This window comes from Aquarana catesbeiana, linkage group LG04, assembly GCF_042186555.1.
Source record: "Aquarana catesbeiana isolate 2022-GZ linkage group LG04, ASM4218655v1, whole genome shotgun sequence".
Lineage (NCBI taxonomy): Eukaryota > Metazoa > Chordata > Amphibia > Anura > Ranidae > Aquarana > Aquarana catesbeiana.
In genome coordinates this window covers 518,785,274-518,810,030 of record NC_133327.1, presented here as the reverse complement: position 1 = coordinate 518,810,030, position 24,757 = coordinate 518,785,274, and the positions used below count along the sequence as shown (strand labels likewise).

The window sequence follows — 24,757 nt, the reverse complement described above, 5'->3', positions numbered from 1 at the left end:
GTGGGTTCCCTCCAGGTTCCCTCCAGGTTTCTTCCCACACGCCAAAGACATGCTGGTAGGTTAATTGGATCCTGTCTAAATTGTCCCTAGTATGTATGAATGTGAGTTATGCCGTGTACACACGGGCGAACTTTTCAACCGGACTGGTCCGACGGGACAAATCCGTCAGACAATCCGACCGTATGTGGGCTTCATCGGACCTGCAGCGGACTTTTTTAGTCGAAAATCGTACGGACTTTAGATTTGGAACATGTTTCAAATCTTTCCGACGGACTTGAGTCCGGTCGAAAAATCCGCTCGTCTGTATGCTAGTCCGACGGACTAAAACCGACTTTAGGGTGGCTATTGGCTATCAACTTCCTTATTTTAGTCCGGTCGTACGTCATCACGTACAAATCCATCAGACTTTGGTGTGATCGTGTGTAGGCAAGTCCATTAGTTCAAAAGTCCGTCGGAAGTCCCTCAAAAGTCAGTTGAAAGTCCATCGGAAAGACCGTCGGACCTTTGATGCCGAAAAGTCCGCAAATTGACGGCGCTATATAAGTATCTGAAATAATAATAATAATGAATGAAAGCTCTGAATTTTGCTGTGCCCAGCATTAGTCTCAGGGCTTTTATGCTTCATGTAAATCCTGCCTACGTTTTCTGTGGCCATGGGAGAATGCAAAACACGTTTAGCATTTTCCCACGTGCGGTGCTCAAAACGTTCCTATTCTGAATGCGTTATTTCTGCCTTCAGGAGAGGGAGGTTGAAGTTCTCTTAACCGTGGCAGCTAAAAGCCTATCTGCTTTTATGGAGTTGAGTGTAGGAGCTTTGGCAAAAAAAATTGCCAAAGCTCCTAAATTCAAGTTTGGGAGCTGCTAGTATACATGAAGCCTCAGATGTTTGCACAAGGGAGGCTTTTGTAGGTAAATACCATGTTTAAAATACATGAAATGTACATCTATTCTTATGGGAACATTGTGGTGCAATTAATGGTCTGGCAGCAGGGTCTTTTTAAAGGTACACTCAAAACCCAAACACAAGTACCTATCTTGACATAACATATAAGAAACTACCCTACTGGTTGACTGGAGGCACCATCTGGTACCTATAGGTCCTGTTTGCTACATTTATGGAATTCTATCCCTGCCTGGTAATCCAAAAAAAAATCCCCTGTATGCTCTGGCTTTTTAGAAAGTGGAGCCTAAGGTCTAACTATCACATGCTACAATTAGTAGTTCACCAAGGTGACTGAATCTGAATAGGCGGTTCTGGTTCATTATAACCAGCTGGTGTATTCTTAGTGTTCTAATAAGTAAAGCTGCTGGGTCTGTATCCCTTTAGAATTATTTAACATGGAAAAATCAGTGAGCCTATCACACAAGCAGGAAATTACATTTCTAGGAGCCTCGAGTTTGACATATTGCATTGGTGTTTTAAAGAAAATCATGGCAGCTGCAGATTGAAAAGGAAAGGTAATTTCCAATAACATCAATTTACAACATGGCTACAACATAAGTAGAATCTGCAGGCATTTAGTGGTGCCTGTTATCAACAGATGACTTTGGCTGACAATGTTTTTGCATCTAAAAATGATTCACTATAACACCACTTCTTTCTGGAAACACCAACTGCAGAGCCATGTGTATGTACAGGTCCTACCAGTGGTGCAGATTAAACTCTTGCAGAATCTGATCATAATCTAAGATTCTGCTCTATCATTGTTCTCCTCCTACCTATTACAGCGCTCCTTCAGTGTTACCTACAACTCTTGGTCACTTGATGACCTCCCACTGCTTCCAACACCATCTCTACGCTAATGACACCCAAATCTATCTGTCTACTCTTCACCTCACTCATTTAGTCTCCTCTCACATTACTAACTTACTAACTGACATATCACCATGGAGGTGGCACCACCTCCTTAAACTAAATCTCTCTAAAACTGAGTTGATATTTTTCCCTCCTGCCCGTGCCCCACTCCATGACTTTTCCATCAAAATCAATATTGCAACCATCAATCCCTGCCCTTACACCAGGGTACTAGGTGAAATCCTAGACTCTGACGTGTCATTTTAGCCCATATCCAATCCTTGTCAAAAGCTTGTAGACTTCACCTCCATAACATCTTGTCATCTCTCACCTTGACTATTGCAACTCTCTCCTCATAGGCCTACCTCTCCATAGGCTATCCCCTCTTCAGTCTATCATGAATGCTGCTACCAGATTCATCTACCTTACCAACCACTCAGTGTCTACCACACATTTTTGCCAGTCCTTACACTAGCTTCTGATTGCCCAGCGAATTAAATTCAAAATACTAACTACAACTTACAAAGCCATCTACAACTCTGCCCCCAGCTACATCACCAATCTTGTCTCCAAATATCACCCAAACCATCTTCTCCGCTTCTCTCAAGACCCCTGCTCTCAAGCTCCCTTGTCTCCTACTCCAATGCTCGTCTCTAGGACTTCTCCAGAGCCCCTCTCCTCCTCTGGAACACTCTACCTCAATCTGTCCGGCTATCTCCTACTCTGGCTGCCTTCAGGCGATCCCTGAAAACTTCAGGAAAGACTATCACACCTCCAAATAATCTTTTACCACTTCCATCAGTTTATTCCCCACAATTACAACCTTTTGTACCAGAGAAAAAAGGGGGAACTAAAGCGCAAAACCAAAATAAACTAAATAAATAAATTAAAGGATATGAGAAGCCGCCAACATATAAAAGTGTTCACAAACAGAAAAGGTAAATGGATATAAGAAGTATATGGTGCTAACTATAAGTGTAAAAATAAAAATATAGCAAAATAAGCCGCTCATGCCACTGTTGTGGCCAATAATAGTGAAAGTGTATCTCGTGACAACTACTCAATACAGCATAAAATATATCATAAAAAGTGTAAACAATTAAAAAATCTAATTAAATCCAATAATCTCATAAAGTGCATATGAAAATTCTACATAAATCCAAAAGTGCATATAGATAAAGTGCGTAGTCCAATAAGTGTAATTAGGCTCCAGTGTGGAGGGAGCAAATCTCCATAAAGCAGTTCATGCAAAAAAAAACCCCAAAAAAACAAACAAAAAAAAACACAGGAAGTGCATGTGCAAAAAAGCAGAATTTGATCGGTAGCAGATTCCTCAAATCAATCATACAATTCGTGGTGCGCCACACGATTCCCACAGCCTCTCACCTCTAAAAGAGACCCCTACGGGTCAAGTCAAGCCTTCAGTATGGGGACAGATGATTTCCAGCAATTGATCGACTTCCAAAGATTGTCATACCACTGGCGAATTTTTGAAGGTGACTTCAGGCTTGGTAAGTGCTGTGAGGACATGCAATACAAAGGGATGGCTCCATTGTGTAATATTTCCATAAAGATTTTATTTAAAACACACAGTAGTAACTTACAATTAAAGTTCCGTGATAACAGCTCACAGCAGAATGCTTACGGTCTCGGCCGTGACCGGAAGTGACGACACCTGGCTCCTCCCTAAAGGGAGTATTGTAAATCCTGTATAATAATAATAATAGAAGAATCATGATAAAGTAAATTGGGTGTACAATATTTCAAGGCAGAACAAAATATTAGTCATGGCTCAGTGATTCACACTTTACTCGCAGCTCTTCAATATATAGAAATTGATTGCTGTGAGCAAAACGGACAAAGACACTGTGAAATGCCTTTGACCTCCTAATCCACCATCTTAATGTCATATTAAATTCTTAATAGTACAAATGTAATGTAATATGGCATTAGACTAGAATATACAGTACTTGTTCTGAAAACACAAACAAATATGCCAAAGGTATGCTCTGCAAAAACTGTGGAACCCCTGGATATCTTCTGCGGGACAGCATTTATTGGCACATAGAAGTACAGTTTTAATCTTTAGAGTGGACCCTAGACCTGATGAGTATTAAGGAGCACTAGAGAATGAGAAACCTCTGTGCTGGAGGTTACAGTCACCTTCATGCATTACCTGTCACCTTCATGCATTACCTGTCATTGTTTTTTGCCTTTATATTTAATACAGAATCCACTATAAACAATAGAAAATATTCCAGTCTGCTTGGTAGCCATGTTGTCTGTCTATTCTACAGGCTTGCACAGTTGACAGATACAATTCATAAGCGAATTTGCATCATGCTTACACTTCCTGCTTTGCCGCTGCCTTCACAGAGAATGAGGGTTGTGGTGTATCTATAAAGTTCTCAAATATAATATATTAGACCCCAGGCATCAGGAAGCGATAAGTATGAATTAGGATCATATACCAAGCACCCAATGTGTATATTATTATTATTATTATTATTCCGGATTTATATAGCGCCAACAGTTTACGCAGCGCTTTACAATATAAAAGGGAGACAATACAGTTATAATACAATACAATAGGATTAAGAGGGCCCTGCTCAGAAGAGCTTACAATCTAATAGGGTGGGGCAGGTGGTACAAAAGGTTGTAACTGTGGGGAATGAGCTGGTGGAAGTGGTAGGAGATTAGTTGGAGACATTATAGGCTTTCCTGAAGAGATGAGTTTTCAGGGATTGCCTGAAGGTAGCAAGAGTAGGGGATAGCCGGATAGATGGAGGTAGCGAGTTCCAGAGGATGGGAGAGGCTCTGGAGAAATCCTGGAGACGAGCATGGGAGGAGGAGATGAGAGAGCTTGAAAGCAGGAAGTCTTGAGAAGAGCGGAGAGGTCGATTTGGGCGATATTTGGAGACAAGATTAGTGATGTAGCTTGGGGCAGAGTTGTGAATGGCTTTGTATGTTATGGTTAGAATTTTGAATTTAATTCGCTGGGTGATTGGGAGCCAGTGTAGGGATTGAAGTAGAGGGTTGGCAGACACTGAGCGGTTGGTAAGGTGGATAAGTCTGGCAGCAGCATTCATGATAGACTGAAGAGGGGATAGCCTATGGAGCGGTAAGCCAATGAGAAGGGAGTTGCAATAGTCAAGGTGAGAGATAACAAGGGAGTGAATGAGGAGCTTGGTGGTTTCATTTGTTAAAAAAGGGCGAATTTTAGAGATGTTACGGAGGTGAATTCTACAAACTTTTGACAGCGATTGGATTTGAGGCTGAAATGACAAGTCAGAGTCTAGGATTACACCTAGTACCCTGGCGTGAGGGGAGGGACTGATGGTTGCATTGTTGATTTTGATGGAAAAGTCATGGAGGGGGGCACGGGCGGGGGGGAATATTAATAGCTCAGTTTTAGAGAGATTTAGTTTAAGGAAGTGGTGCGACATCCATGCTGATATGTCAGTTAGTAACTTAGTAATGCGAGAGGAGACTGAAGGAGTGAGGTGAGGAGTAGACAGATAGATTTGGGTGTCATCAGCGTATAAATGGTATTGGAAGCCGTGGGCAGTTATTAAGTGACCAAGGGAGGAGGTGTAGATAGAGAAGAGAAGGGGTCCAAGAACCGAGCCTTGGGGGACCCCCACAGAAAGGGGCAATGGAGAGGAGGAGACAGAGTTGTAGGTGACACTGAAGGAGCGCTGTGATAAATAGCCAGAGAACCAGGATAGAGCAGAATCTCGGAGGCCAAGGGAATGTAGTTTATTGAGAAGGAGCGGGTGGTCAACAGTATCAAAGGCCGCAGAGAGGTCAAGTAGTAGGAGTATGGAGTACTGGCTGTTGGTTTTAGCAGTTAGTAAATCGTTAGTGAGTTTTAGTAAGGTAGTTTCCGTGGAGTGCTGCGAGCGAAAGCCAGACTGTAAGGGGTCAAGAAGGTTATTTTCATTGAGGTAGGAGCTAAGACGGTTGTAGACTAAGCGTTCTAGAAGTTTAGAGGTGAATGGGAGTAATGAGATGGGTCTTAAGTTGTTCAGGTCGGTAGGGTCCAGTGAGGGTTTTTTAAGAATGGGAGTGATCTGTGCATGTTTTAGAGGGGAGGGGAAAATGCCACTAGAAAGGGAGAGATTGAAGATGTGGGTGAGGGAGCATAGGATAGAAGAAGAGGGTGACCGTAGTAGTTGTGAGGGAACAGGATCCAAGGGACAATTGGTTAGGTGGGCATCCGAGAAAATTTTTGTAACCTCTTCCGTAGTAGCCAATTCAAAAGAGGAGAGTGTTGAATGTGCTGCTGGGCAAGGTATGATGGGTGGGGAAGACGTACGCACAGTGGAGATGTCCTCACGAATTGCATCGATCTTGTCTTTGAAGTGATTGGCAATCTCTTGGGCAGTGAGTGAGTTAGTGGGTAGAGGGGGTGGTGGACGAAGCAGAGAGTTAAAGGTTGAGAAGAGCCGACGGGGACTGGATGACAAGGAATTAATAAGAGAGACAAAGTAGGCTTGTTTGGCAGCATGGAGGCATGAATTGTATTTTAGAAGGGCAGATTTATATAGGGTGAAGTCTTGCAGGCATTTGGTTTTACGCCACAGTCGTTCAAGAGCACGGCAATGTCTCTTGACATTTCTAGTGTTGTCAGTTTGCCAGGGTTGTAACGGTCGGGGCCTAATTCTGCGTGTGGTTAGAGGAGCAAGTGCATCTAGTGATGATGAGAGTGAACTGTTGTAGACAGAAGTGGCCACGTCAGGACAGGACAGGGGAGAGATTATGTCATATAGGTGGTCAGTAGCAGAATAGAGAAGAGAAGGGTTAAAGTGGCGAAGGTTTCTACAAGTAATTGTTTGCTGCTTGGAGGGATGGGTGGTTGGAGGCAAGGATACAGTGAAAGTAATGAGGTTGTGATCAGATAGAGGAAAGGGGGTGTTGGTGAGGTTGCCAGGGTTGCAGAGATGGGAGAATATATGGGAGAGTATATGCTTTCAAGGGGACCCCAGTCTAAAATATAAAAAATAAAAATGTTGCTTATTACCAGGAAACCTAAGCCTGGAATGCTGCACACAACTACCTTAATAGAATTAACATCAGAAGCCTCCCTTCACATTAGAGTCCTCTCTTGGCAGGGTCCCCCATCCTAGAGTCCTCTCATCACATCACCCCCCCCCCCCCCCTATCACAGTGCCCTCCAATCACACTGTCTTCCCATCACGGAGCTTCCCAATTCTGCTCCTGGCACCCCAAGGCAGTCCAACTAGCATCCTGGTTGAAAAACACTGATTTAAAATCTTAAATAGGCATCATGGAGTAAACCAGGTATTTACAAACATTATCATCTGCCTTGCCTTAAAACCTCAAACCTGCTAAATATGCAGAGAAACGCTTGAAACGTGTGATACATGACCTCAGTGTATGGCTGCTATTACAAAAATAAAAAAAACTCCGGTGACCTGCGAGCTGTCAGGGTTGTGTTTGGTTTTGACCGTATTTATAGGAAGTTGTTTGTGAATGAATAGCAGGAAATAATTGCAGGATGATCAAATTTTGCTCCATCAGTGATGAATCACACTACTCAACATGCTCATAAAAAGAGAAAGGGGACAGGATGGAGAAAGTTGAGATAGAACACACAATTATTGTTTTGAGCAGACCTTGAGTTAAAACCGGATATTTCTTACACTTCATGCCTCTCGGTGGAAGTCACCTGTTTAACCCCTTACTTACTGTGTAACTCAGCACTGGCGTCATTCAACAGGGAGACTGGCTAGCTGTTAACTGCATTTTTTTGTAGAGCACTCCGTCCTGTTTTCGGTTGACCTTCCCTGTTCAAGATAAATAAAAAAAGATGTGTAATAGTAGGTAATTTCATGTATTTTGGGGGGTTAATGCATGCACTCTACATAACAGTAAAAACCTAGTGGATACTAATAGAATGAGTAGAGAAAAAAAAACAATATATTGCAGCTTACTGGTGCTTAGATGTTTTGGCTGCATTTGTTTTCTTTTTCTTTATTTTTTTTTTTTTTTTAGGATTTTTTGCCTGTGTTTTCACCTGCTAGTAACACATTTTCTGTCCAATGATGACAACACTCACTGTTACTGTGTATATTTAGAAGCAGCCTTGTCACCCTAGGACAGGACTACCAACAGCTCCTTCTCTTCTCCATAACATAAAGTGCACGGGGGGTGGGGGTTATGATGTCCTCAGAGATAGCCAAGCACAATGTAAATAATGCTTGCTGGGCTTTCAAAATGCTTTTACATGCATTTTCAGCCTGTAAAAAAACCTCTAAGTAAGCCTACAGGGTTGATTTACTAAAGGCAAATACACTGTGCACTTTGCAAAGTGCAGTTTCACTCTGCAAGAGCAGTTGCTCCAGAGCTTAGTAAATGAGCAAAAGCTCTGCTGACTTCCAACATCCAATCATGTGCAAGCAAAATTGCTGTTTTTTTTTCCTTGCAGGCGATTGGGTATTCTTAGCAAAGTGAAGCTTTACCTCATGTACTAAGCTCTGGAGCAACTGCCTTTGCAGAGTGCAACTGCACTTTGCAAAGTGCAAAGTCTATTAGTAAATCAACCCCTATGTGTCCATGCACACATAAGCATTTAAAGGCGTATTAGAAGAGAAGTGTTCACAAGCTGCCATAGGTGTGTTCACAAGCCAAATGTGCATTCAGGAGAGGAGCATTTGAGTGCTAATGCATCCCAATATTCTGGCCAATAAAATGTATTAATGCTGAAATGCTTGATGCTCATAAATGCCCCTTAAGGCTGGGTTCACACTGGTGCGACACGACAGCCGTCCTACTTTGGATCCGACTTTGCCCTGCGACATGAAGCCGGCATGTGTCCGACTTTCAATGAACGGGGATCCGACTTGGATCCCCGCCAATGCCGGCACTGTGTTTGGTATGAATCTTTAGGGGGGAACTCCGCGCCAAATTTTAAATGAAAAACCGGCATGGGTTCCCCCTCCAGAGGCATACCAGGCCCTTGGGTCTGGTATGGACCTTGAGGGGAACCCCCTACGCCGAAAAAACGGCGTGGGGGGTCGCCCCCAATCCATACCAGACCCTTATCCGAGCACGCAGCCCGGCCGGACAGGAATGGGGGTGGGGACGAGCGAGCGCCCCCCCCCTCCTGAACCGTACCAGGCCGCATGCCCTCAACATGGGGGGTGGTGCCTTGGGGGAGGGGGGCGCGCTGCGGCCCCCCCACCCCAAAGCACCTTGTCCCCATGTCGATGAGGACAAGGGCCTCTTCCCGACAACCCTGGCCGTTGGTTGTCGGGGTCTGCGGGCGGGGGGCTTATCGGAATCCGGGAGCCCCCTTTAATAAGGGAGCCCCCAGATCCCGGCCCCCCACCCTATGTGAATGAGTATGGGGTACAGCGTACCCCTACCCATTCACCTAGGAAAAAAGTGTCAATTTAAAAAAAAAACACTACACAGATTTTTAAAGCATTTTATTAGACAGCTCCGGGGGTCTTCTTCCGACTTCGGGGGTCTCTCCGGTTCTTCTCCACGCTCTCCGGATCTTCTGCCGGGCTCCTCCGCTCTCTTCTGCTCTTTTGCCGCTCTTTTGCTAAAGCGGAGGAGCCCGGTCTTCGGTCTTCAATCTTCTGCCTTCTGCCTTCTGCCCTCTTCTCCTGATGTTGACACGACGCTCTCTGGGGCTAGAATGCTCTCTGTGCGCTCTGCTCTGACTTATATAGGCGGTGACCCCGCCCCCTTATGCCGTCACAGTCCCTGGGCATGCTGGGACTGTGACGTTTTAGGGGGCGTGGTCATCGGGTGATGACCACGCCCCCTAAAACGTCACAGTCCCAGCATGCCCAGGGACTGTGACGGCATAAGGGGGCGGGGTCACCGCCTATATAAGTCAGAGCAGAGCGCACAGAGAGCATTCTAGCCCCAGAGAGCGTCGTGTCAACATCAGGAGAAGAGGGCAGAAGGCAGAAGATTGAAGACCGAAGACCGGGCTCCTCCGCTTTAGCAAAAGAGCGGCAAAAGAGCAGAAGAGAGCGGAGGAGCCCGGCAGAAGATCCGGAGAGCGTGGAGAAGAACCGGAGAGACCCCCGAAGTCGGAAGAAGACCCCCGGAGCTGTCTAATAAAATGCTTTAAAAATCTGTGTAGTGTTTTTTTTTTAAATTGACACTTTTTTCCTAGGTGAATGGGTAGGGGTACGCTGTACCCCATACTCATTCACATAGGGTGGGGGGCCGGGATCTGGGGGCTCCCTTATTAAAGGGGGCTCCCGGATTCCGATAAGCCCCCCGCCCGCAGACCCCGACAACCAACGGCCAGGGTTGTCGGGAAGAGGCCCTTGTCCTCATCGACATGGGGACAAGGTGCTTTGGGGTGGGGGGCCGCAGCGCGCCCCCTCCCCCAAAGCACCAACCCCCCATGTTGAGGGCATGCGGCCTGGTACGGCTCAGGAGGGGGGGGGCGCTCGCTCGTCCCCACCCCCATTCCTGTCCGGCCGGGCTGCGTGCTCGGATAAGGGTCTGGTATGGATTGGGGGGGACCCCCACGCCGTTTTTATCGGCGCAGGGGGTTCCCCTCAAGGTCCATACCAGACCCAAGGGCCTGGTATGCTCTTGGAGGGGGAACCCATGCCGGTTTTTTATTTAAAATTTGGCGCGGAGTTCCCCCTCAAGAACATCTGAGCACAAGTCGCGTGCCAAAGTCGGATCATGCAAGACGGCAATCCGACTTTGATCCGACTTCAATGATAGTCAATAGACTGAAGTAGGATCAAAGTCGGACCAAAGTAGTACAGGGAGCATTTCTAAAGTCGGAACGACTTGTGTCGGACCAGTTAGGACGGCTCCCATAGGGAAACATTAAATTTCACACGTCATGCGACATGAGCTCCCAATGTCGGAGCGTTTGTCGGACCAGTGTGAACCCAGCCTAATATGTACAAGAAAGGCATTAGCTGAAAAGGTTTCTGGCAGGATCAACATGCATTTTTTGCACTTATTGAACAGATAGAACAACATGTTTTCAATGGTATATGTAGCAAACGAAAACAGACCACGTTAGAGAAGTTCATTGTTAGGGTTTACACACCCTTCAAATGAAAGCATATTGGCTTACATTTACTGTACATGGGCACATGGGAAGGGGTGCAGAAGTGGTACTCTGTGTGAACAGTAGCAGCTGTCAGATTTGTACCCATATGTGCAGTTGCATGTGAATAAAGCCTCTGACCACACTGGTTGTATACAGGGTCGGTGTTTCTGCAGAGCTTATTGGCCAAATTATACAGTATCTCACAAAAGTGAGTACACCCCTCACATTTTTCTAAATATTTTATTATATCTTTTCATGTGACAACACTGAAGAAAAGACACTTTGTACAATGTAAAGTAGTGAGTGTACAGCTTGTATAACGGTGTAAATTTGCTGTCCCCTCAAAATAACTCAAAACACAGCCATTATTGTCTAAACCGCTGGCAACAAAAGTGAGTACACCCCTAAGTCAAAATGTCCAAATTGGGCCCAAAGTGTCAATATTTTGTGTGGCCACCATTATTTTCCAGCACTGCCTTAACCCTCTTGGACATGGAGTTCCCCAGAGCTTCACAGGTTGCCACTGGAGTCCTCTTCCACTCCTCCATGACGACATCACGGATCTGTTGGATGTTAGAGACCTTGCGCTCCTCCACCTTCCATTTGAGGATGCCCCACAGATACTCAATAGGGTTTAGGTCTGGAGACATGCTTGGCCAGTCCATCACCTTTACCCTTAGCTTCTTTAGCAAGGCAATGGTCGTCTTGGAGGTGTGTTTGGAGTCGTTATCATGTTGAAATACTGCCCTGGGGCCCAGTCTCTGGAGGAAGGGAATCATATTCTGCTTCAGTATGTCACTGTACATGTTGGCATTCATGGTTCCCTCAATTAACTGTAGCTCCCCAGTGCCGGCAGCACTCATGCAGCCCCAGACCAGTCGCTGATGTTGAGTACCTGCACTCAACTTCTTGGTCGACCATGGCGAGGTCTGTTATGAATGGAACCTGTCCCGTTAAACCATTGTATGTCTTGGCCACCATGCTGCAGCTCAGTTTCAAGGTCTTGGCAATCTTCTTATTGGCTAGGCCATCTTTATGCAGAGCAACAATTCTTTTTTTTCAGATCCTTAGATAGTTCTTTGCCATGAGGTGCCATGTTGAACTTCAAGTGACCAGTATGAGAGATTGAGAGCGATAACACCAAATTTAACACACCTGCTACCCATTCACACCTGAGACCTTATAACACTAACGAGTCACATGACACCGGGGGGGGGGGGAGGCTAATTGGGCCCAATTTGGACATTTTCACTTAGGGGTGTACTTACTTTTGTTGCCAGCGGTTTAGACATTAATGGCTGTTTGTTGAGTTATTTTGAGGAGACAGCACATTTACACTGTTACACAAGCTGTACACTCACTACTTTACACTGTAGCAAAGTGTAATTTCTTCAGTGTTGTCACATAAAAACATATAATAAAATATTTACAAAACTGTGAGGTGTGTACTCACTTTTTTGAGATACTGTAAATATATATATATAATACCACAGAGTGTAATTACATCCAGTGGCTACATTGAGCCACTTCTGAATGTGGCAAACTATCCTCCTCTCTCAGCCCATGCGAATGTAGACTATATTTTCTATGTTTTTAAAGTGATTCAGCAAAGTTTGCCATTATTGTTGATACGGCTGGACATTATGGGATGATCTGCCTTTCAGGGGGCGTCTTCCTCTGAAGCTCAAAAATATATGACGTGGGAAGGAAGGATCAAAGCCAAAAGGATCACCTCTGTTGTCATTTTATCTTGAGGAATACAATAGAAATGGTGGCCACAGACCTTAGACAATAACAAGATTTGCAGGCACTGTTGGAGGCCTTTTCCTGGAACCTTGTGAATACACATGCATGTGTGGGATGTCTGAACATGTTTATTCTGTGGGATTGGGAAAAGGGAGCACACCTCTGGTGCCAGCTTATTTCTTTAGAAAATATCGATTGGAAAGGTTTTTTTTTACACACCCTCTAAATCTTAAACTTTCATCAAGTCAATAAATGTACTGCAGAAGTTTCATACAAATATTCGTACTAGTGTATGACCAACTTAAGTAATAAAGTTAGAGATAAGCAGGCAACTAACATTTTAGGAGGAGGGATTCAGCAATGACAGACTTGATCTTTCTCTCAGTATATGCTTACAGACAGAGAAATTCCCCTATTTTTTGGGGACTTTTGATGCACTTGAATTACAAAAAATATATATGAGAAGTGAAATGCGTAAAAACAGAATTTATTGGTACAACATATAAAAAGAAGGGGCATGGCTAACTAGGCTACTATTACACCAACTTTGAAATGTATGAAAATATCATGAATCTTCCTTCAGCCGACACGTTTCGGAGAGTTCATGTCTCCTTCATCAGGGAAATAAGGAGTATCATATCTATAATATAATGTAGGTACATGAGTCATATTCACAGATTTTTACACAGGTTTGTTACATACATCATAACTTAACTTTCATTTTAATCATATTTTGATATAACAAACACTTCAAGTGGTGTTGTATGAACACATGCCATGTTTCAGTTAAAAACAAAGTTTGACAGAATCTGTACTTTTGCCCATTATATTATATTGTGCAATATCATTATGTTTCAGAGACATAAAAGAGGAGAGAATTCCACCTATATGGTGGGAGCAGGTAGCACTGAGACCTTAGAGAGCCAACCCTACAATTTAGAAATGCAGAAATAAATGGAATGAAGATATTCTGAGACCCTGTGAGATATACATACACACATATACATACATATACAAATTTAGCAGATGGAACTGAATACTATTGTTAAAAGACACCAAGAAATAGGAAAGAAAAAAGCTAAAGGCACATACCCTGGCCTTAATACAGGTCTGGAACATGTAGTCCCCAATATGGATGATATAGTGGGCCTTCCAGCTAGAGAGCCTCATAAGTGATGGTGTTTGTGGTAAATCACTAAAAACACAAGAGCAGAGGGCTGAAAACATATATAACTAGGACAGATTAGCGGCAGTAAAAAAATTTTATATTGCTGCTACTTGTGATATGTGAGGAAATAAACAAAAAAAAAAGGAAAAAGCATGTATACTACATGCTGTTAGGCCTCATCACAATATAGGTGGCTGGCACCTTAAATGCAGGTAGTATTGCAAGTAAAAAGCCTGCTCAAATGAATGGGCCATGCTTATTATAAGTGAAAAGAATTCATAGTATTACATGTGTGGGGTCAAATAATATATCTAAGAACATCAAAGTTCCTACCCGGTTTTTGAGCATAGAGGATACATGTCCAGTCCTCAGGTCCAGATTCCAAGCAGGGTATACTGACAGAGTGCCCTTAGCTTGGATTATATATGCGGAAGGTTGTCAGTAGCCGCCCATCAAATAGATGGCAACTATGTGTGATTTAGGATTGCTAAGGGTGGGCAACACCAATCATGGCCTCCCGGGCCATGATTGGCCCAGGAGGCCTCCCTTATCTACCTAGTTCCTGTGAGCTCAGAATGTTATGGAACGTCCTCTGGAGATGCATCATGATGTCTCTGCCCGGGCCCACAGGTGGATACTGCAAAGACCCAGGTTCACACATCACAATGTGAGCACCATTCTATGCATCACTGTGGATGAAGGGTGGGTGGATGCTCAAACTGGCATTGAGCTTTAACAAAGTTTGCAGATTGTGAGGGCTCCTGAGTCCTGATTAAGCTGGCCACACATGTAGAAATTATGGATGAGCCCGCGTAAGTTTGACATCGGGTGTTCTAAAACAAACCGAACATACGGGGCGTTCACGGGAAATTCAAGCACCGCAGAACCCCCCATAATGCACTCCGAGATCGCAGTGCATTGCTGTATGATGATTGGCCAAAGCATGCACCTGACCTGCATGGTTTGGCCAATCACAGCGCGCTCTGCTGAGAGAGCCATAATTGGCCAAAGACATCCATTGCTTTCCAGGCATCCGTGACTGTCAGAATACCTGAACAATGATTGCATCTGATTGGATGCAGTCGCTGTTCGGCTTACAATTTTTCATTCAACTCCTTCAACTCAAGTCGATTAAAACATTTACTTTTTTTGGGTCAGATGGTACAGACAGGGCCACCCAAGGCTTGAATTTTGACAGATTCATTAAGAATTGGCCAAAACTTGAGCTGTGTATGTCAGCCTTTATAACTAGGAACAAGTTTGGAGTCTTCCAAGATTCAGCATTTTTTTCATTTAAACACATCCTGGTATATGAGTAGATTACTGGTGTGTATATTAGTTTATCACAAACAAAGCATGCATATTTGTTTTCCCATTTGGCACTAAAGGAATAATATGGGAAGGAAATGTTTTTTTTTTAAGTGGTTTTCACTCAAGACTCAAGAGCATATGGAAAAAAAAGTAAGAGAAAGATTTTGAAAGACAAGTTCAATTTACATTTGCTAAATCCCACAGGTTAAGGGGGGAAAAATACATCCTTATGGAATGTGAGGAAAGTTCTAAAGATAAGGGGGGAAGCTTTTGTTCGCAAATGCTAATTCCCTATTCAATGAAGTCATGTATTGGACGCAAGGATCTGTGTGAGTCTATCCTTCAGTTTGAGCAATTTGAAGTCCTCTCTCTGTGGGGTCTGGGGGTTGTCAGACAATAGGACAGGGTGGGGCAGGAGGAGGGAGCCTGTTGGAGTAAACTTGGGCTGCTCAGTCAGGCAAGTTGTTAAAGGGGTGTGAAGGAAGCTTCCCTCTCATTTCACAGACCCCAGGAAGAACAGCAGAGGAGACAACACTGGAATGTCATACTTTTTCCTCCAAGTGGCTGGGATTTTCTTATAGTACGTCTGGATTTCAAGCAAGCATCACGCGACATCTACTGTCCACAGTTGTAACAAGGAATTATACTTGTGCTAGTGAGCGTACACTGGATAAGGCTGCTGCTGTGTTGTGTAGGGGTATACGGATAAGAATCTCAGAAAGAAAATATGCTTGGCACCATAACTTTAACCGGTAAGTTGACTTATTAGAGGGGAGTGTGTAATTATAGAGGACTTACAAAGTTCATAGGTGCAGGGTCAAATAAGTCAGTTGATTGAATGAATGCTGTTGAATACAGCTTAGAATAAAGGATGTTTAAAGAAAGTAAGTTAGAATAAAGTATGTTCACAAGCAAATTTCCCAACTCTGATGGTTAAATTAAAAGGTAAACATCGGAAGGTAACTCTGTAGTTCAAGTTAATAATTTTTGGAGTATTTATATACATATGAATTTGACAAGGCAGAAATCCATGTAATTTGCAGTTACATTTGCTGATTGTCTTAGTATTTGTTCTAGAGGGCAGGTAACTTGAATTAGCATTTTTCCTTTTCTTTTTGCATCCGATGTAGTTCAGTCAGTTGGTCTTTTGAAAAAAGGTGTGTCTACATACATTAATAAAGAACAGCTTGTTGGTTGCACAATCCTTTTGCAGCACATTGAGCTACATGGGTAGCCGGAAATTCTGCTTGTTCATAGAGCTCAACAGTACTACTATACCTTATAGGTAGGGTAGATTAGCAGTTTTATTAGAGGAATACAAAACAAACAAGGATATTGAGAAATAAACAGTGTTGGCTTGCACTTTAAAGTTAGAGAACTTTTGGAAGAGATATATATATATATATATAATTTTTTGACTAGGTTTTATATATATATATATATATATATATATATATACATACATATAAATCTTTTTTTATTATTATTGTTTTTCATTTTTTTTACAATTCTTACATTTTCCCTGTACGAGTAGCTGTAAGGTTCAATAGTGGCGTTTGTTCCCATTTGTCAGCTGCCACTGCCTAGAACTGTTTGACAAATACTCACATTTGTAATTGATACTAGTCTCAAGGGTAACCATCCTAGTTAACCTGTTAGCATCAAGTAACCGAAAATGTTGTTTGCAGCATGACTCCCATTTACTGTTATCATCCAAGATTGTAAGAGTAAAAAAAAAAAAAAAAATGTCAAGAGAAAACAAACATTACAGTGAGGGTTTTTTGTGAAGTGTGTGCTGTTTCTTTTAAAAATTGCATTAAGTGTTAGCTGACCCAAAATTGTCTGTAATGGCACAGTGCATTACTGTTCCTAATGCTTCACTGAGCTGTGGATTAAAAAACGTTGCTGGCAGAGGCACAAGAAGGGAGAGATCTCAGTTCTCATACTATGGAAAAGGTTTTAGTGTGACTAGGAAAGTTTAATCCCATTCATTTTTAAAGCGCAGGATTTGAAGCATCCTTAGGGAAGGTGGCTTTATTATTTGTTACATGGGCACAGTAAAAACGATTACTTCATAAGGAGACTTTGAATTGGCTAAAGGGAGGAATGTGAAGAGGATTAACTTCATTCAGCAATGATGTCAATGAAAGTTCTGACTAGCTGCAGTAATAGTTAAACCACATAGCCAATTATAATTCATTTACAAGAAAATACTGTAGCAGTTCCAGAATGACAAAATAACAAAATAATCTAGAACGAGCAGTGGATACTTGGAACAGATTTCCTGCAACGGTAACGAGTTGGTTAATAGTAAGTGAATATAAATATGCTTGGGTAAACCTAGGTCTATACTCGGACTAAATGATTCAAAAAGAAACAAAAACACATATTAACAGGACCATACTTAATGAACCACTTGTTTTTTTATACCTTTACTTTTGTGTTTTCCTAAGCATTACCAATAAAGATTAGGGAGTAAGCGGGAGTAGGATCCCAAAAGAACACCTACCCTCAGGACAACTTTTCTCTGCCCCTTTCATTATTGTTTCCAGTATTGTCTTTTGCTATCAAACCACAGACTTCAGGTGGGGTGACACTAGGCATAAATAACTACCAAAATCTTTTTTTGCTGGTGCCACTAGGCTGTGAATGCTGAAAACAAACTTTAGGTGGACTGTTGGAAGAGTGCAGTTGGCCTCACTTGGTAGAAAGAGTTTGCCTTAGAGCTTGCTAGATGAAAAGCTTTGCCTGCTTTTATAACGGCATTCACAGTAATCTGATTTGCCTAATTCATTTTATATATAATTACATTACAGTTTTGCTTTTACTGGTTGCATAAATCATTAAGTAGCCTAAATGCAACGGGGACCCTTTTTTGCTGGACCCCATGTGAGTTGCAAGGAGTGCTCTGGCAATAACTACATCCTTGAGATTATCTTCCCATCTCACAAGCAACCCCCCACCCAATGTTATCTTCTAGCTACTCTTCATCAGTGCTACTGTCTGCCCTCTTCATTGTACAGAGATCCAGCTTCCTACTGAGAGCCTTTACTGCACATCACTGCCCTTAAAATAATGGGGCTGCTTTATAAAAAGGACAAAAGAAATATCTGTGTTGCCCATAACAATGAGTCAATGAGTGAATCTGCTTACTGTGGGCAGCATTAACATTTGGCTTTTCTGAACTTTTTTAACATCTGTGTCCCATGCTGCACTGGTGGTTAAATGGACATATTATGTTTTTGAATCTTTTCCTTGATAAATAAAGTTTATGGCATAAAGGAACTATTGGCTTCCATATGACTTAGAAAACTTTTTTTTTTTCTAACAACTTAGAAAACTTTTTACTTTTAGAAACAATGAGATTGTTTTCAAAAATCCTACTATATAGCTCCTTTCTATTTTTTAAAGTCACCATGAAACATTAGGATGACGTTTTATATGTTTTTTTAAACATCACTGCTGTTCTCTTACTTAGGAGTGGTTTTGTTTTTTTCGCAGCTTGTTGTTTGGTTGCCCTTTTGCAGAGTTTAAAACCAATTGAATCCTCAAAATATTCTTGTTGCTGAATAGCCCTTTTGTGTAATCATCTTTTAACTTTAGGCTGTTAAGGCCGTAATTGTTGCCCCAAAGGAGAAACCCAATTTGCTGTGACGATTAATTATTTAATGAATAATCCCAGATTAGACTATGTCAGTTCCTGCGACTCGCATTACTTAATGAAACGGGATACTTATGTATTTATCACAGAAGGGCTAGACTGCTGTTGTCTGTATTGTGGGTGTGTCATACAGCAGTGAATTCACATCCCAAAACTGCATTGGTAAAATTTTGTTATATAAAAGCTTTGTAGGAAAGCCTTCAATTGCAATGAAAGTTTTTTTTTGCCTACACTTACAAATTAAAATATGTTTTTAAAGTAAAAATGAAGGTGATACTTTAAAGCTGGCCATACATTATACAATTTTCTTTACATTTACTTTCAACTATGTAGTGAAAGGGCCTGCCTGATTGCATAGAAATTGACAGTGTTTAGGTTTGACCTCATATTATATTGTTATGGTAAATCTAAAGGAAATTTGTACAAGATAATTGTATAATGTATGGCTAGCCTTAATGTTTTTAAATTATTATAACATTGTATTGAAAATCCTTTTCTGGCAATCAATGCATGGCCAAAGATCAATAGCAGCTCTTTAGCATAAGGGAATTACCTACAAAGGAAGTGTTGCTTTGGTGTTGAACCATTTGGTGTCTTGATAATGAGCTTAGCAGCTTTATTTAAACTGTTTGCTTAGGCTGGAAGTTATCCAGACGAGAAAGCCTGTCACATGGAATAATTAAACAGTGCATAGAATTGCAAACTACATTGTAATGAGTTCTTGAGGCCCTTTTATCACTTTGTAGTAAGTAGTCTGCTCCTGCCTGACGTTGTCAAAGGAAATCATCCTTCCATAGGGATGGGAAAAGAATGTACAATTATCAAAGATCTGGATATATTTCTGGTAGTGGATGGTGGGGTGTCAGAAGTAGTTGAACAATGCCCACATATAAGAACAGATGCAGTCCTCATATACTTTAGCTAGGTTCTTTACTAGCTTTTATATACTGTAGTGGGTGTGGAGCACAGTGACTTAGTGGTTAGCACCCCTGCCTGCAAGCACTAGAGTCTCAAATCCCAATCGTGACACTAACTGCATAGATTTTGCATGCACTCCTTGTACTTGTGCTGGTTTCCTCCCACAGTCTAGTGACATACTGTTAGGTTTATTGTCTCCTGTCTAAATTATCCCTAGTATGTATGTATATACATAGTACACATGTATGAATGTGAGTTAAGCCTTGTACACACAGGCCAAAAATCAAGCAAAATTGGCCGGTTTAGCAGGAGCTGGCCGACCTTCAGCCCGTGTGTACAGCTGTCTGTTCTACAGAAGCCAGTTTCACAGCCGTCTAACAGGCATGCAGGGAAACCAGTATCTGACCTGGCTGCCAGCTCTGATCAGTGTGTTCTTGCAGTGGGGGAAGTCCCCCTGTTAGAACACAAAGGCACAGGAAGGAAGATTGGCACACTAACATCACTTCTGTTAGTATGTAGTTCTCAGGTTTTTTTTTTTTTTCGTTCAGCCCACTGGGTTGAACAAAGTTAGCCTAGGTCCCCAACTAACAAAATCGGCTATATAGTACTGTATTGTAATAAGCTTGGAATAAAGAAACTGTACTACTATGCTCTATACAGTACTATACAGTAAAGTATACAAAAGCACAACCACTTGTGGAGGATGCACACATGTGACAATGTAAACATAACATCTGAACTAACTTATGTGATTAGACATGCAAACATTTTACCATAAATGCAACCCCTTCGCAAGTTTTAAACACAGCTTGTGCACTGTCAGTTTACATTTCACAAGGCTGTGATAGGAACTGCTGACAGACCCTCATGGCATAGCGACTTGGGGGGGCAGCAGCAACCAACCAGAAAAGAGAAGAGTCTGAAGTGTTGAATTCTATTGATTTTCCTGACTCCTACATAATGATTTGATTGGCCATGGGGCAATAGTAACTGAGATTAAAGTAGTTATAAATTAATTGTTTACACGAGGATAAGAAGTGTGTTGACAGGGTCTCTTTATGTACTCCTGTTGCCATTTTGCATCCTTGCATTATTCTGATGTGATATCATTCCTCTTATGCCGCATACACATGAGCAGACTTTTCGACCGGACTGGTCCGACGGACCGAGTCCAGCGGACAATTCGACCGTGTGTGGGCTTCATCGGACCTGCAGCGGACTTTTTCGGTCGAAAATCTGACGGACTTTAGATTTGGAACATGTTTCAAATCTTTACGTCGGAACTCCGCCTGACCAAGTTCCTATTGAAAAGTCTGCTCGTCTGTATGCTAGTCCAACGGACAAAAACCGACGCTAGGGCAGCTATTGGCTACTGGCTATGAACGTCCTTATTTTAGTCCGTTTGTACGTCATCTTGTATGAATCCGTCGGACTTTGGTGTGATCGTGTGTAGGCAAGTCCGTTCGTTGGGAAAGTCCACCAAAAGTCCGTCGGATAGTCCGTCGGACCAGTCCGGTCGAAAAGTTCACTCGTGTGTACGTGGCATTATACACTTTGCAGAATTCTCTCTACAACAAGTCACTTTTTTATTCTGATGCTCCAAAAACCAAAGCCCAATAAAAGAGAAGAACCATAGGTTCCACATCTTTACACGAGTTTAGATCTCAGGGAGAATAAAACGTTACTGCTTTTCTTGCGTGGGGCAGACATTATCTGACTTTTGGAAGTCACAAATTTGTGTAAATATATAGTGAATATCTTCTTGTCACTATGAATACCCAATCATGTGCAAGGGAAATTCTAAAACAGGATTTTACTTGCATATGAATGGACTGCTTCGCCTTAGACATCCTCTACTGACTCCTTTAAAAACAGAATCCCATTGCATAGATACTTCTCTGTTACACCAAACTAATTTCTCAAATACATTCTTTACAGAATGCTTAAGATGGCCATACCGAAATTTGGTGGGTTCAGCAGGGACCAGTTGAATTTCAATCCATGTATGGGCACCCTGGTTGTACACAAGTCAATCAACTTCTATATAATCAGCCTGTTGGGTTTTCCCCAAATGATTAGTGCCGCCGATTAAAGCCGGCAACACTAATCATTGTATTTTGCCAGCAAGGAAGGCTCCCCACGCTCCCCGCCAGAAGAGCACAATAGTGCTGATGGAGGAATTCCCCCATCATCATTGACTGTGTTGATGGGGGGAACTGAGCAATTTTGTTTTCTTCCACCTGTGGTAGAAGGAAAGAAAATAGCATAATGTATGGTCTGCTTTGGTGTGAAGCAGAGGCACATTTGGTACTGGGGTATTTTGTGTTAACCTGTACAGATCAAGATGAATACATATCTGGCATCTTTTTTATTTTATGATTTTTTGGTTTTCTTCCTTGGGTCCTTTAAGTGTAAGTAGTTTACAGGGAACATCAAAGGATTTAGACATTATAGAACACTGCACATTTTATTTGAAAGAAAAAAAAAAAACCCAAGAAAACAAAAAAGCAAACAAAAAAATAAGAAACTATCAAATGATGGTTACAGTGAGCAATTCTCTGCTATGCACTAGAAAAATTGACAGCTTGGATTTGATTTGTTTTTGTGGGGAACATCTCCTATTTCTCATGCTTTCTCCTTTATTTTGATTAGAAAATCCAGAAGTAAACCATAAACCTCATGTTAAATATCTATCGAAAACTGCGCTGGTCAAAAAGTAGAGTATAAAAATTGCATACTTTGCAAAATGTAGTCTGTGTAAAGAGCTTTGGAAGGGTCCGAGGAGAGGGAAGTTGGGTGTGTATATAGCATATCTGATGAAGGTAGAATGCTAGGAATTTCTGGAAAGCATCCAGCTCAGCTCTAGGAATCCCACGGGAGAGTTGTCAACCAGCTCCAGATGTCGACAGGGATGACTTAAGCACGTGGAGGGCTGGTTTGGTCAACTGTAGTATCCCTGAAAACATCTCCTGTATGTTTCTTATTAATTTTAACCCCTCTCATTCAAGGGCAGGGACAAACATTGTGTGCACTATTAATTGACTGAAATTCATTGGCTAAGATAAATAAAATAAGTTGTATCTTCAAGGATATTCTTTAATGGAGTGTTATCACCAAGGCTATAGTGCTTTATATATATATATATATATATATATATATATATATATATATATATATATATATATACACAGTATCTTCACAATATTCCTTTACAAATGTAGTGAAACTGTGGACAGGTTATGAATATTTAAATATTTACGTTTTTTTAAAGCTGAACTCCAGGTATGTCTCTTATTGCATATTTACACTGGTCCAGCCTGGACCAATGTAAATATATATATATATAGAGAGAGAGAGAGATAGATCTATCTATCTATCTATCTATCTATCTATCTATCTATCTATCTATCTATCTATCTATCTATCTATCTATCTATCTATCTATCTATAGAGATAGATAGATATATCTATCTATCACTATATATATATACTTACATTGGTCCAGGCTGGACCAATGTAAATATGCAATAAGAGCCATACCTGGAGTTCAGCTTTAACAAAACGTAAATATTTAAATATTCATAACCTGTCCACAGTTTCACTACATTTTTATTAATTAATGTCTAAACCGTTGGAAACAAAGTGAGTACACCCCTAAGTGAAAATGTCCAAATTGGGCCCAAAGTGTCAATATTTTGTGTGGCCACCATTATTTTCCAGCACTGCCTTAACCCTCTAGGGCATGGAGTTCACCAGAGCTTCACGGATTGCCACTGGAGTCCTCTTCCACTCCTCCATGATGACATCAGGAGCTGGTGGATGTTAGAGACCCTGCACTCCTCCATCTTCCATTTGAGGATGCCCCACAGATGCTCAATAGGGTTTAGGTCTGGAGACATGCTTGGTCGGTCCATCACCCTTACCTTCAGCTTCTTTAGCAAGGCAGTGGTAGCCTTGGAGGTGTGTTTGGGGTCGTTATCATGTTGGAATACTGTCCTGTGGCCCAGTCTCCAAAGGGAGGGGATCATGCTTGGCTTCAGTATGTCACAGTACATGTTGGCATTCATAGTTCCCTCAATGAACTGCAGCTCCCCAGTGCCGGCAGCACTCATGCAGCCCCAGACCATGACACTCCCACCACCATGCTTGACTGTAGGCAAGACATACTTGTCTTTGTACTCCTTACCTGGTTGCCGCCACACACGCTTGACATCATCTGAACAAATACGTTTATCTTGGCCTCATCAGACCACAGGACATGGTTCCAGTAATCCATGTTCTTAGTCTGCTTGTCTTCAGCAAACTGTTTGCGGGCTTTCTTTGCATCATCTTTAGAAGAGGCTTCCTTCTGGCATGACAGCCATGCAGACCAATTTGATGCAGAGTGCGGCATATGGTCTAAGCACTGACAGGCTGACCCCCACCCCTTCAACCTCTGCAGCAATGCTTGCAGCACTCATACATCTATTTCCCAAAGACAATCTCTGGATATGATACTGATCACTCAATTTCTTTGGTCGACTGTGGCGAGGCCTGTTCTGTGTGGAACCTGTCCTGTTAAACCGATGTGTGGTCTTGGCCACTGTGCTGCAGCTCAGTTTCAGGGTCTTGGCAATCTTCTTATAGCCTAGGCCATCTTTATGTAGAGCAACAATTCTTTTTTTCAGGTCTTAGACAGTTCTTTGCCATGAGGTACCATGTTGAACTTCCAGTGACAAGTATGAGAGAGTGAGAGCAATAACACCAAATTGAACACACCTGCTCCCCATTCACACCTGAGACCTTGTAACACTAACGAGTCACATGACACCGGGGAGGGAAAATGGCTCATTGGGCCCAATTTGGAAATTTTCACTTAGGTGTATACTCACTTTTGTTGCTAGCGTTTTAGACATTAATGGCTGTGTGTTGAATTATTTAGAGGGGACGGCAAATTTACACTGTTATACAAGCTGTACACTCACTACTTTACATTGTAGCAAAGTGTCATTTTTTTTTTGTGTTGTCACATGACAAGGGTATAATAAAATATTTACAAAAATGTGAGGGGTGTACTCACTTTTGTGAGATACTGTGTGTGTATATATATAT

General features: G+C 42.1%; 1 protein-coding gene across 2 annotated transcripts in view; it reads left to right on the top strand.

The window, feature by feature from the left end:
• AKAP12 (A-kinase anchoring protein 12) overlaps nt 1–24,757 on the top strand; it is a 228,060-nt gene that overhangs the window by 174,028 nt on the left and 29,275 nt on the right. Inside the window, exon 1 of one of the 2 annotated variants that reach the window (XM_073627779.1) lies at nt 15,552–15,839. The exons of the other annotated variant lie outside the window; for it this stretch is intronic. Coding sequence (XP_073483880.1) covers nt 15,815–15,839 — 25 coding nt within the window. The 5' untranslated portion in view covers nt 15,552–15,814. Of the gene's footprint in view, nt 1–15,551; nt 15,840–24,757 lie in introns of those variants that run through there. 2 annotated transcript variants of the gene reach the window in all.